This window comes from Lepidothrix coronata, unplaced genomic scaffold, assembly GCF_001604755.1.
Source record: "Lepidothrix coronata isolate B3197 unplaced genomic scaffold, Lepidothrix_coronata-1.0 Scaffold332, whole genome shotgun sequence".
NCBI lineage: Eukaryota > Metazoa > Chordata > Aves > Passeriformes > Pipridae > Lepidothrix > Lepidothrix coronata.
Window position 1 is genome coordinate 224,710 of NW_016690512.1, and position 14,795 is coordinate 239,504.

Sequence of the window (14,795 nt, forward strand, 5' to 3'; positions counted from 1 at the left end):
GCTCCATTAACATGGCTTTAGTTATCACAATTTACATTATTTGCACATTTCCTTAGGTCTTTCATGGCACTTCCATGAATAAGAAGAAAAGGTTGATACACTGCTGCTATCATCTCACCAGAGGTCACCAACAGACATGTGGGTGTTTGTTCTCAACACATGTTGCAGTCAGGCAATGCCAAAGTCCTGCCCATGGTGCCCTAACCTCAGGGTATCTGTGCCTCGGGCTTACAGCTTGGCTCATGGTTACTCACAACATTGCAATGCATTCAAAAGAACAGGAAAACAAACAGCCAAACAGCCACAGAACAGGCACGGTACATTCTTTTTTCTTTTTTTTTTTCATTATCATTAATCACATTCCTATTTTTCAACATGTTGCATAAAATGCATGTTAGAAAGGCTTTCTTTAAAAAAATGCTGGCATGAAGATGCAGACTAACGTTTGTAACTAATGACACAGTCAGAGTCCTGATTCAGACGTTATTTAAACATTCACCACTTGGAGGAAATGAGCACAGTTGATAGCACTGACATAGTCTGACTGTAGCTGAGAAGCAGCACAGGAACTGCCTTCCATGTACTGGCCGGAGGATTGATGAGGGTAGGGATTGGAATAGCATACTGTGTTTTATTTAGAAAGCTGTAGTCATATTTGTCATAAATATTACAAGCCTCATTTCTGAGCAAGGGGAGGCTTGGCAAGTTTACAGAGTAACATTCATGAGAAAACATAAAAAAACAAACCCAAAGCCATTTCCATGCAGAGCACGACTCTCTCACAGTCACTGGATCTCTGTCACCTGTTGGCTGGAGCACATCTGCACACTGGTGCATCCCAGCCTCTGGCTGTAGCAGTGGGATCAGGGACAAACATAGGGCAATAATTGGTTTTGCAGTGGCAAGAACTCTGCCACAGACAGAATCTGCAATCTGAGCTACAGGAAAATACAACTATGGGTGCCACTTTGCCAATCCTCCTGTCTCAGCTACCATAGGGCTTCAGGTGGAACACAGAGCTCAACTCAGGGCTGAACATCAGGGATGCCTGGGAGGTGTCTGACTCCTGTGAGACCCAAACTGAAGTTCTTTATGCCTCAAGGGCAGACTCAGTGTGGCTGTCAGCATCTCCCTGATGCACCCTCATCATTCCTGGGAGTGGAAAGCTGGCACAGCAGCAAAGGAGATGCCAGAACTGCAGAGTCAGTACTGGTACCCACAGAGCAATGCACTTCAGCCGGTACTGTCAGGGACACCAGCTGTGGGGAGTGTGGTGTCAAACTGGGGCTCCACTCAACACAGGGTGACAGCACAGGCAGGCCCTGCACAGCACTACTGCCAGCGGGGACAGGAACCAGCTGAGGCCAAATTCATCACAGTAACTCCAGAAATTAATTTAGCTTCAGGGGCTATGGCATCATGCAACTAATAACATTTTCTTTTGAAAAGGGTACATTCCGAACGTTTCTGTCTGTATGTGCCATCTCATTATCCCATTGGGAGCAAGACTGTTAGAGGAGAAAGGCACTGTGCTAGCCTGATGCAAATTCATCTTTTCCATTGTCCTGACCACTCCTCCCTCCTTTGCAGTTTAACTGCTTAGACTGATAACAGACAGATGTTGTTTTGGTGGAAGGGAAAAGCAGGTAATTAATTATATTTAATTCTGTCATTTGCTAAAGTGATTGCAAGAAGAATCAAGAAATAACACTGTAAGCTGTGTATTGTTTCAGCTACAACTGATGACTTTATCAAGTGTCTGTTACATAAAACCTAAATGGACAGTACCCAACAACTGGAGGACAAGCTACTCTCACAGCATGACATCCCTCCTGCGAATACAGCCCCTCATGGGAGCTGCTGTGCTCTGGGAAGGAATTAATGGTGCTTGTATGAAAGGCAATAAACAAGACAGACTAGGGTATCATTCCTGCAGACATGCAACTTCACTCGAGTAGCACTTTTTATGACAAGGGGACAGCTTAGAGAAATAAAATTAAGACTACACTGAAGTGTATGGAGGAGCACAGTAAAATGTGAAAATGCCCCATCTTGGGCAATCAGCATATCATTCATTACACTAGGACTGATCAGACCTACTTCTATAATCAGGAATGCTTCAATAGACAAAATTTTTATAAAATTAGGGCTACAGAATTGAGGCATTCTATATATTCTGTATTATAAAAAGCTTACACTTACATAATTTTTAAAATATATCTTCACTGCTAACAGTTTATTTGTAATATAGCATCTGATACAATAAAAATATATGCTTACTGAATGGGAGCAATGCAGCACTATGGCAGGGACTGTCCTGTCTATGTGGTTTGAGCAGCTGGAAAAGTTGTCTGTTCCCTCCTTGCCTTGGTTTCTCAGCCATTACCTACCTGGAGATGGCAATGGCACTATAGTGTGTCAGCTTTCCTAAGAGGCTTCTGCAGAGAAGGTTCTGACACGTTCCCCAGCTGACAAATCATCTACTGGGCAAAATCCAACCTTGGCATGTGATTCTGAGGCTAACAACAACTCATTAGCTCTCAATCAAATGTACAGGGCAATTTGTGGATGCCAAGGTCTGTATGTGGAAACACAGCTGCATCTTCTGGGCCTTGTTCTTCACTAAGTAAATAAGTCCATAAAGGGGGCAAGAACTTACTGTCATGTCCAATGGAAAAATATAAACATTCAAATGATGAACTTAGGAAGTGTGTGCCAAACTACAGCAAAAGGACCACAGCACATGCCCACAGTGCTTCTGAGATGCACAGTGGGGAATCACCTGGTGTCCCACTACATGCTGCGACTGCAACAGGTGGCTGGGATCGGAGCAGGTAATCATCTTTCTGTACCAGCCCTTACAAACCTGCCTGGTCTTTCAGGAACTTACCATCATTGAACAGGATTTGTTCTGTAGTTTGTTTTTTATATGTGCAACATGTTTTGCTCCTTTCTGGCTCACCCTGGCATGAAGATCCCCTGGTTCGTGTGTTCAGGAAGAACTCCACCAAACTCAGCATGGTGGCACCAGTGCATGTGAGAAGTGGAATCTCTGCAGAAATGGGATACTGGTTACATAGCCTGTATGCTCAATGTCCCAGGTACATTGACTGTTCATTTTTCACAGACTGCCCTGGTAGATGTGACTTTTGTCAAAGCAGATAAACGGCAAGGCATTCATCAAATATTGTGCCATATGGTAGCATAGACTGAGCTGTCACTGGCAATAGATGGCCGAATAATTATTGACATATGCTATCATAGGTAATTAAGCTTGCTAGATTAAAAGCAGGACTTGTGCCTAGCAAACAATGCTCTATATTACTCATTGAACTTCGAGCAGCAGTTCTCTCTTGTCAGGGTTTATTAAAATATTCACATGCTTCCAAAATGAAACAAAGGGCCACCGGCGTCTCCTGGGGAGAAGAGGTGGGATCGGTTGCATTCAGTTGCCATTTGGCTGGAGATGTCATACAAAATCCTCACGCACTGGACATGGCTCAGTTGTAAAAAGCTTTCACCCAGAAAGGAGATCTTTGTTACACAGGAAGTCTCGGACTCCTCCATCGCTGGTTACGTGGTTACATGACATTCTCAAAGAGCTGTAACGATCGCATGATATTGTCGTCCTGAAAGCAAGGAAAAGATACTTCCATGAAACCAGCACAGTAAAGCACAATTCATAACTCTGTCTGGCACAGGGAAGCTCTGCAGCTGCTCCTGCAGGAAACAGCCTTGCTCTGGTAATGCTTTACCCCCTCCATGAGCTGGGATTGATTCAGTGCCCAGGCCCTGATTCAGCTCAGAAGTTGTCTCTTACTTTAGCCCTGGGTTGGTGTGGGGCAGGCAAGCACAGGCTGTGGCTGTGCTAAACCCTTGGATGCCACTGATCCTGGGTGTGCAAACGGGCGCTTGGCTAATAATGCTCCACAAGTCCAACTGAAATGGCACATTTTGAACAAATAAGAAAGCTGCCTTGAGGGAGCACTTCATCTCAGAAATACAATACAACCAGCTCAAAACCAAAACACATGCAATTTGTGTAATCTCAGCCTCTCCAAGGTTCCTAGAGCCAAATGAGAAAGTTACAGACACATGGGAAACCCTAGATTATTTCTCTTGAAATTCTGAAATTGTACTTCAAGGTAATAACCAGAGTAGTATACAAAAACATGATGATTTTTTTCCTCCCAGGAATTCAGTTATTCCAAAAGTTAGAATAGCTGTTTGCCTGTAACATGAAATTAGTTTTCCACATTGAGCAACTTAAGAGATCTATTGCACTGCATTCCTCAATCATATTTTGAGGCAGCATTAGCTATGTCCCTTCTAACCCAGTTTGGTGGATACCAATCATCCTCTCCAAGGCAATGCCAGGAGTTTCCTGCCCACGAGCCAGAGCTTCTGCAATGGCACAAGTAAGCACTGTAGTGCACTTACGTTGGTTTTTCATAAAGGTAATAAAATAAATAAATAAGTCCTGCCCACCAGGAAACCACACCTGCCAGTGCATCAATCTGCCCAGCTCCTAGTGCAAGGATGGGAACAGAAGGAATCAAACTCAAACTAGGGCAAAGAATTAAAACTCTAACAGTTATAAGTGAAGTAAAGCTGCTTCAGTTCTGAGACCACTAATCATAGACATACCTACAGTCAAATGATGAATGTGAAGAATAATACACTACACAAATGATCAAAGTAAAGATGGTGCCAAAAATTAGCCAACCAGGAGGGACCAAGAATGAAGTAACTGAAAAACATTAGTTTTCTATTATGCTTCTGCTAACAAGGATTTTGCTGTCTGAAGTCCCTGACTGAGAGGTAATCTGGATATGGCCAGAGCCAGGCTTGACACAGAACCAACAGCAAGCCAGCCCAGCCCTCCAGAGTGATCATCTTCCCCTTGCTCAGGGGCAGAAGAGTTGTCTGGCTGCAGAACTGGAAAGAATTTTCCAGGGAAAGTAAAATACACAGAAGGGCCATTATGCAATTATTTGCACTAATGTAAACATTACAAAAGGCAGAGATTGCCTTTTAGACCATTATTGTACTGGTCAAGTATTAGAGATATCTCTGAGCAAACATTCACACACTTAACTGATGTCTAAGACAACAGACATCAGGCATGTTAATGCAGATGCTTCTTTATGCCAGTGCTAAAAATACCATTAAACATTTATCACAGCCATCCTAACACAGGAAATTTGCAAGAGGGACATGATTTCCAAAAGAGAAAATAAAATAAAAATCATTGCTATGATGACAGCATTTGCTTTTAATGTTTGATCATAGAAACATCAACTGGCTTTATAACTTAGTGCTGTAATTGCAAGATTTTGAGACACCTTTGTCTCTGGGCAGTTACAGCACTGTGGTACCTGATAAAGACATTTGGGGTAGCACACAGAGACAGTATCATACTTTTAAAATGAAATTAAAAACCAACTAACCAACCAAAACCCCCCCAAAATCCCAACCAACCAACCAAAAAACCCAAAAAACCCAACCCAACCAACCACCAAAAAACCCCACCCAAGGCAGTTATGAGCTTTCTCTAGAGTTGTCTACAACTTCTCTAGCGCTTGTCTACAGGCTCAGGCACTCACTATCCCACTATTCAGTCACGGGCTTAACAGAGCATCACCAGAAACTCAGTCTTGAAGCTATTTTTTTGTTGGTTTGTTGGTTTGTTTGTTTTTTTTTTTTTCACAGAGCAAAAAAACCCCAGAATCCTGAGCAGCATTGTATTTCATACAGAGTTTGTCCAAAGGGAAGCATATGATGTGGCATGAGCTAGACCTTTCCTTGCAGTTATAATTTAGTCCTTACCTCCTGACACGATTCAATAAACTCATCTAAAGTTACAACTCCATCTTTGTTTTTATCCATTTTCTGAAAAATAAAATAAAAAAATTAGTTTTTATTGGCAACACTGTTGTTACAGTATAATATCTTAGTTGATGCAACCTGAATAAAGCTGGGCACTTGATAAGCTTAGATCACAGACTCAATGTCATTGCCAGATTGCTAAGGACTCTGGGATTTGGAGCACTTTTGAGGTTATTTCCAACTATTTCCTTGACATACACCACAATCTCTGCACTTATTCCATTGGTTATTTATTCACTGCTTCACCAACCCCCACCCACATTCCTGTTGTCATTAGGGCAGTTGAGAGAAGCAGCACAGAAGGGCTGCAACACATGGCAGAGGCTTCAGACTTACTGCATGTGGCACATCCCAGTGCAAAGGGTCAGGCTAAGAGACAAGTCAGATACCCCTGGAGCCAGGAAATCAGCAGACACTGTAGTGTTGGGCTGAATGGTTGCTAGGGTTTATTTTGGAATATATAGTGAGGCACAGACACAACTTTCCTGTAAGGTCTATCAGTGCATAGCTCAAGTGTTAAGAAAAACACACAAAAAACCAGGTACCTGGAAAAACACTTCTACATGCTGCCTTGGTGCATCTTCCTTGAGCACTGGATATGTGTACTTTCCCATCATATCATAAATTGCCTTTACGATATCCATCATTTCCTGCCATAGGAGCATGCCAGCACAAACACAAAAAGGAAATTAAGGGAAATGATAACACATTTCTGTCTTGTACTGCCCTTTTCTTCACCCTCCTTCTCCTATTACAAAACAGCACATAGAATGCCTGTACACGTGCATGAAGACAGATGTAGCATGACATACAAATTCATCCTATTTAAAGCAATTTCTTCTCCCTGCCTGTGCCCTGCCTTTGCCCCAGCTGTGCCAAGGCTCCCACAGTGCTCCCTCTGCTCCTCCAGCCCAGGGCCTGTGCTCAGACACAGCAGCTGCTGGGAGCAAGTGGTTTGCTCTGTCCTGAGCCTGTCCCAGGGACCCTCACGGCTGGCACTGGGAGCCTGGTCCCTCTCCACAGCTGGCACAAATTGCCACTCAGCTCCATGGCCAGTGGCAGTAACTGCAAACCCTCCAGGACAGTTTTGAGTAGACCAAGATGTATTTGAAACATATTCAAGGTTACCATGCTCAAAACCAAGACTTCCCACAATGGGAACAAGCAATGATAAGATAAAAACATATGACAATGCAGGATTTGGAAGTGGTGCTGGGGGCTTCTAGTGCTTCAGGTGACCCACACTGTACCCTCCAGCGCAGAAAGAAAGCCCTCGTGCCTCAGTCACCAACTAGTTATTGCCACTGCCACCCTCCTCTTTGCAAAGGTTATGTGGCTTATAGCTGTAACCAGGATTTTGCTCCTAGCTAAAGTAATTCATTAAAAGCACTATAATATAGGAAAATATGTCTAGAAAATCATGCAATAAGGTCTCTGTGCACTTTACTTAGACACAGATAAATGCTCAAGTGCATTCTGATTTGCTTTTAATTACCTGAATTACCTGCATGTGAAATTGTGTTCTGCAACAAAAAAGAGTTGCTTCTCTTCTGAAATCAACCACATTTGTCAGGAACAGCCTTACCTCCTTGTTTATATAGCCATCCTTATTTATGTCATACAGATTAAATGTCCATCTTAGCTTTTCATGAACAGTTCCACGTAGAAGAATAGACAATGCCATCACAAAATCCTGGTTTGAAGCAGAGAGAGGTGTGAATTTTCATAACATCCTTTTCTAAGTCCTCTTTATATGATGCCAGTCAAAAGATTTATCTTTTTAGGATGGAGCACATGGTTATCAACCTCTTCTGGCTTCCTTTTCTGAAAATGTGTCCTCTCTGACTGAACTCAATGGATGAAGCATCTGCTAAGATATCTGGTTTTTAAGAGCACTGCCAGATGCTCCAGTGGCCATTCTCCTCCCTGCTGCAAGGAGTCCTCACTCAAATTGCCGCTACCTGGCTAAACACAGCTGGACTGTGCCTGTGGAAGTAGAAGCTGATGCTGTCTTACCTCCAGATCTAGGTGCTGGCAAAGTAGGGAGAAAATCCTGCATTTTCCCTATGTTCACCTTGAGAGATGGAGAGATCCTAAACTCCTCTAACAAGGGAGCCTTCGGTTTTGTTCTCTGGCAAAATCTGTGAGACTTGACCAGATGTGATTCCTGTCACTAATTATTCAGTGTGGAACACAGCATTTTAATTGCATTTTTTTGTTTCCAGTAAAGTTATTGCTTCCAATAACTTTGATTTATTATTTATCCTGCATGGTGGCTCAGGCACCATGAGTAGCATTGCTACAGGGGTTTGTTAGCACAGGCAGAGCTTCAAGCTAACTGAGCTATAGTTATTATAACTTATTTAACATCCTTAGTCCTTCCCTTGTCACCTCCATGAGCTCTGCATGAGTTGGTGAATCACTGCTTAAAACCCCCTGCTCCTTTTTGCCAAGGCTCAGAGGAATTTGAATTTGTTGAACAGTATAAAAAAGGGGACAAAATGCTTATGTTTGAGAACCAGTAAATGGACAGGTCTGCCAGGAAGGAAAGCTCAGCATTTTCTAGGGGTTTTTTTTAGGTTTTTTTTTTTTAACAGCATTTCTCTGTTCTCATCTTGTTTAGGTTTCTGGACACCTTTAACTACTGAGTAGCTGCCATATGCAAACCTTGTATTGCAGCCCTTTCTACAGAGACGCACAGATACATATGGAAACATTCCCATTTTACATTTAATGAATTAACCCATTTCTCAATCTTATATGAAAATTACTGGAGTTCTTGGCCATTTGACAGCAAAGGCAAGACTGCCTATGATTTGTAGTTTTATAATCACAGTGAAATGTCTTCAAGGCTATGAAGTTCATCCACCAGAAGTCTATGACTTAACATATCCTTTTGCTGCACTCCTACAACTATGGGTGTGAGCATGAAGAGTTATTGTAGCCACAGGCCTTTTACTTAAAGGGTGCATTTAGTTTCCATTAGATACCAAGTACCTGAGATGCTTATTCAACACATCAAATAAGCTTAGAAACACCATATTCCAGGAACATAGAGGTACAACTATTCAATTACTTAATGCATGATGCCTGCAGAAGGTACAATTTGCAAGTTATCTGTACTCCTCATCTCTCTTCATATGGGACTGTCCTCAACCACTCTCCTGTGCCACATAAACCTCTGTGCTTTCTCCTGATCCTGACTACTATGATCGAGATGTTTCTTGACTGAGAAGAAACATAACAGCATCTGCATAAACTAAACTGAACCAGATTTTAAAACATCAACTGACTTTAGACTGAAACCTCTAACCTTTAATCCAACAAGTCCTACTACTTTACAAGGAAGAATGGACAGAAAAGCTTAAAACAACAAAACTGAGAAAGTGGAGTAGAAGGAAGATGCAAACCAATTACCTCAAACTTCACTGAGCCATTTTGTGCAGTGTCAAATGCATTGAAGAGGTAATGAGCATACATGCTGGCATCTGAAAACAAAGAAACATGAACTGATACAGCAGCTCTTTATACACCAATGGCTCTAAACAACGGTTACGATCTTATTTTCCTTCTGTATAAAAACCAACCTTGAATCATTGCCAGGCATTCTGTGAACCAGTAAATGATAACATGGACTTGCAAAATCCTGACAGCATCCCTTAAAACAGCCTTGAAATGCAAAAGCTTTTGTTACAGTAGAAACTATTTGGATTATGAGGCTTTACCTGAAAGAACGAGCAGAAAAAAACCAACAATCCCAGAATGTCTCTGAGTCAAATGGAGTATTAGCTCTGGTGGGAAACACAGCAAAAATACCAAAAACTGTCGGCAGCACATGTCCATCCTTCCTCTGCCATTTTGTTTTGTTTGAGACATGGCAGAGACCCCCAGGGACTGCTCATCTTCAGAAGGCTCTTGCTCCAGTAACTTGACTGCTAGAGAGCAATCTCATCTGAAGCACATTTTCATCCTTTTGAATCTTAAACTGCTGGTTTTAGAAAACCTTTTCTATCGAGAAGAAAAGTCTCTATAGCTGTGTGAATAATGGCTGTTGACTAGGAATAACAGTGATGGTATACAAAAAAAATCCAACTGTACAACTTAAAGACCTTCAGTGGCCTGTTCTCTGCTCTGGAGGCAATTTGCACTGCTCTCTGTATTACCAGAGCCCAGCTTTTCAAGATAGAAGCAACTGACATTAAAGTTCCTTGATTATTTCATTGTTACTCTAGCAGCCACACACTTTTGGTCTCTTCTAGTCTTTGTCTCTAGCACACAGCATCAGTCAAACCTGAGTCTCCATACCCAGTGTATGGGTATTCAGGTGAAGCCTGGTGCCCTGTGCTATGTGCACAGGTGGAATGACCCAGCATCTCCTTACTCTGACATTATTCAAATCCAGGAAAATGTAAGTGTGCAGAAAAATCAAATACTTAAGTTACTGTCATTCATAAGGATAGAATACACCGGAGTTTAGGGGAAAAAAATTAATGTACTACATTTTTAAGAGAAGGATTCTGAAATAAAATAGCTCCAGAAGAAAACCACAGCATTACTTATGGGATAGTCCTACTAAAAGCTCCTATTAAACTAAACTAAACTAAACTAAACAATGAACTAAAAATATTAAGCTAGAGGTCTTATTTCAATTTGGTACGATGTACATTAAGAAATACTTAGTTCACTAGTATCACTCGATGACAGGTTAGCAAAAATTAAAACTGCCAAGGATATGAGCCCTATGTACACAAAAAAATCACAACCCTGGGGTGACAATGTTGTTATAATTCAGAGCTACATTACCACCTTTAGGTTGTACAGGTTTATCTGTAAAGAGTCCCATAAAAGTGAAAGAATCTCTGAAGATTCCAAAATCTCACAATTTATGACACTAATATTATACAAATAGTTTGGAAACCAAGTGAAAGAAAACAGTGCAAAATACAAAATCCCATCTGCTGTTGAACTGATTTACAATTAAGCATGGTTGTACTTCCATCATCATTAACTAAGGGAGAATCACATTTCAAGGGAATGGGACACACAGAAAAAGGAAAGACAAGTCTTTGACAACTTCAGTAGAATGGAGAAAAGTTATCATTCCATGATAAAATGAAGTTTCTATGCCTGACTGTTTTTTATATCTGAGCTGGGTCAAGTAAAGGAGTTGTTTGGGTAACTGATTTTCCTTGGACTTACTGGAACTTAAGTTGGAAAAAACCCCAAATCCAAAAATACACTGAGATTATAAATACTTAAATTCTTTCAATCAATCAATCAATGGACTGGTTGCATTTTATAACAAAACAAAGCAATCACAACAGGAAATCATCAAGTCTATACTGAAATTTAATGCAAACTTTTTATAGGTGTACATCTTTGAGGTCCTGTGCACTGTAAAACACATAAGCATAACATGGTTTATCTTGTCATTTAGTTGAAAAAACACTTGTTAATGACCTTCTTAAAGTAAAGGACATGCACACATACAGTCTTGCAGAAACATCAGTTATCATTCCCCAGGGAGTGTATTCTGCAGCTACTACAGGGTGGAAGTGATTTGAAAAGCCTCAAACACTTAATCTGTTGCTAAAAATATTTTTACTAAACAGATTTTTACTAAAAAAGATGACTCATTTCTTTCAGTTTGAAAACAGCATCCCTACAGAACATATCTAGTTAGAAGAACACATAGATTCTTGATGTTTTTAAAAGGCAATAACATATATTATTTGAGTGATTTAATAAAATACTTTAATATTCCCATACATGACATGACCCTGTCCTAGTAACACAAACACAAAAAATGATCATTTAATGTAGCCAGGAGTTCACATATCAACTAAGAACTGCTTTAAGAATTTTAAAAAGGTTTTGATTAATTTTCAGGCCAAAATGAGGTCTGGGACCCTCCTGTGCTAGACACTACATGTCCAGCAGTCCAACAGCAGGGAAGCAAAGACACACTGAGGGGAAGCAATTTCACTTTCTGCCAGCCAGAAAGTCAGTAAAGAAAAAAGCATCAATCCCCAGTTTCTATTTTGGACCTGGGGAATAAAGAGCTGAAAACTAGGGACAATCTGTAATGGGTTTTGTCCATGTGAAATAACTGTTCAAAGGGCCTAACAATCTTATCACCTTGATGTTTGTGTTTCTGTCTAAAATCCCACAAAGCTTAAGCTCGGTTCCAACTCCTTGCACAGATGATGTGCAGCAGTTCTACAGCCAGCTGGCAGTAAGGAATGTTAAGGCATGCTTCAATAACCCTGACAGGCACAAAGCACTCTGCTTACCTCCATGAGGAAAAAACTGTGCATAGATCTGTTTGAATGTTTCTTCATTAACAACCCCACTAGGACATTCCTGTTGGAAAACAAAAAAACAAACCAACCAACCAACCAAACAAACAAAAATGAAAACAAAACAAACAAACAACCAAAAACAAATCAAGAAAAAACACAGCTTTGTAAAGGTTCATTTGCAAAACTCTATAGGCCTGAAGAGAGCAATTAAACAAATCACTTTGCTGTTCTCACAGAGTTCTGCATGCTCAGGCTGTGCAGCTGGAGAAATTGAAGTAATTCAGACTGCAGTTTCATCTTAAGCATCTCACAGACTTGGTTCACCATTATTAACATTTCTAACTTCATTTTCAGCAGTGTTTCATCACAGTTTTATAGGATGACCTAGAAAGGCAGCTCATGCCTTCTGTTATATGAAGCTTTCATCTAATAATTAAAAATAATGTTCATGCCAGCTAACACCTTCCTGCCTGATGCCTCCACAGATATGAATTCATTAATCCTCAGCAGCAGACTGTGGCTGGATGCCTGACAACAGCTCCATGGAGGTGAATAGTTTGCAGTACACTAGTGAGTCCGTACAAACAAGCATTAATAACAGCCAAAAAGATTAGACCATTTTTAACCTGTTTATCTGCTCAATCTTCTGTAAAGTTCTGAGGAGCCAGACTGTGCCCATGCAAATTTTCTAAGCTGGTGACCTGTGGGCTTATTTATTTTTAAGCTCTGGTACTGCAATGCAAGGCATTTAATTTCACTTTTGACTGCTTTAAACAAGGGCAAACCTTTAGGAAAAAAGTGGCAGTTTTCAGCACTGAAATTCCTGACCAGCCCCATGGAGCAGGATTTGGGAAGGGAAAAGGGGGTTCCATGGGGCACACACTCCCTGCCTGCCACGCCCCGCCTTGCAGAGCCAAGGCACAGCCTTATTCTGGCCGCATCACAGGTTGTGGAATTTCAGATGAGTAAACATCCAGAAGTCTAAGAAAATCCCTTTGAATTAGTGACTCGAGAAGCTGGAGGAAGATTCAAGTCTATGACTTAGTTATTGATGAGTTGTTTAGATACCTTTTAAGAACAAAAAGGGCTTTGACAAGAAATTCTTCCACCATGAAAAGCCTATAAAAGGAAAAAAGGCATTTTTTCCAAGCCTCTGATCTGCCATCATCACCTGCTGCTGATGTGCATTCACTAACAATGGAAAAGGACAGAACCAACAGGAAATCACTTAATCTTGTGCAAGTCAAGGAAGGAGAGCAAGGGGGGTTACTTCAGGTGACAGTGAGGCAGTTCCTTAATCACAAAGCTGTTTGCTATTGAAATTAGGATGGTTAGGTCTGGCTTCCTTCCTCCAATGCAGAAGTCTTGCTGTCTTCCACTCACTCTTTAGGTAGGAAATCATCAGTGATTTGGGAGATATCTGAACTAAATAAAAGAGAATTTGTTGCTTGGAAGTCCCTGAAATTCTCTTTTAGTCTATGTCTTCATATCCTGACAACTGCTCTTCTACCAGTTAAGTGTCCCAATTAAAAGCCAAATCTGACACTGTGGTCTTGACCTCACCAGGGCCACCCCTTCTCCAGGATCAGTGTTCAAAGCTTGTTCCACACCAGGGGTAAAAAGACTAATTAGACTACCTAAAGCCACTGGCTGCAGGATCAGACCATGTCTTTTCATCTACTGACAAAACTAACAAGACTTTCTAATTCTGTATAGCAAGATTAGATGAGTATCCTCAAACCATTCCAAAACTCCTCATAAAACATCAATTGCCTGCTTTCCTTGTCAAGTGGTTACTTTTTCATCTGTTTGTGCCACTTCTAATAAAGTAGAAATCATAAAAGGAAGAGTAATTCAATAGAAGCTAACAACTACCATAAGAGATTCTCCTAAATGTTTTATAAATGTTCAATTTTTTGAAGCTTGTAATTTGATGTACACTAAACAAATAATCTGATATTTATTTATGTTATCTTTTAATCATAGAGCAGACCAAGTACCTTATCCACAGCCATTCTTGGGTAGAAATGTTCTCCTTGGTCACTGAAGTGCTGTTGCTCCAGGGCCACACAGGGCACTTGCGGAGTATTTCACCAAATTGTCATTCTTTTTAAAACCAAGCCTAGCACAGCACTTACCCATCCTTTCCAGCACAGTCCTACTGGCCTGACACACCAAGATACATTTCTTTCTCTTCTCTTGATAATATAACTATTATATTCACTAAAAACCATAAGTCCACATTCTTAAAGAGAGCTTTTAAATGAGGGACTGATCATTATTTTCTCCATGCTTCCCATAGCTGCAGAGTCCCTTGGGTGCCTTCCCCCTGCCCCCCGAGGGCCCCAGCCCAGCCCAGCAGCCCTGGGCAAGCAGAGGGAGCTGCCACGGGCACGGTGCTGCTGCTGCTGCTGCCTGTGCTGTCCTCGCTGGGGCAAGGGGTACTCTGGCAGTTTTAGCCATTGTGCCAGCTTAATTTTCTAAATTTCCACATGATCCTTATTGCTTCTGATGCTCCACCTGGAAGCCAAATGAAAGTTTGCATCAAAGCTTCAGGAGTGCTGGGGAAAGGCAGCGCTGACATTGATCAGCCCATTTAGCTCT

At 41.2% G+C, this 14,795-nt stretch overlaps 1 protein-coding gene across 8 annotated transcripts in view; it reads right to left on the minus strand.

The window, feature by feature from the left end:
- Positions 1-316: 316 nt before the first annotated feature.
- The window catches only part of LOC108509086 (Kv channel-interacting protein 1), a 165,062-nt gene continuing 150,583 nt past the window's right edge, over positions 317-14,795 (minus strand). For all 8 annotated transcript variants that reach the window (XM_017838344.1, XM_017838347.1, XM_017838340.1 and 5 more), the window contains 6 exons: positions 12,183-12,252; positions 9,307-9,377; positions 7,475-7,582; positions 6,435-6,539; positions 5,830-5,892; positions 317-3,629 (listed from right to left, as the gene is read on the minus strand). In XM_017838344.1, the coding sequence (XP_017693833.1) occupies positions 3,582-3,629; positions 5,830-5,892; positions 6,435-6,539; positions 7,475-7,582; positions 9,307-9,377; positions 12,183-12,252 (465 nt within the window). In that variant the 3' untranslated portion in view covers positions 317-3,581. The remainder of the gene's footprint in view (positions 3,630-5,829; positions 5,893-6,434; positions 6,540-7,474; positions 7,583-9,306; positions 9,378-12,182; positions 12,253-14,795) is intronic.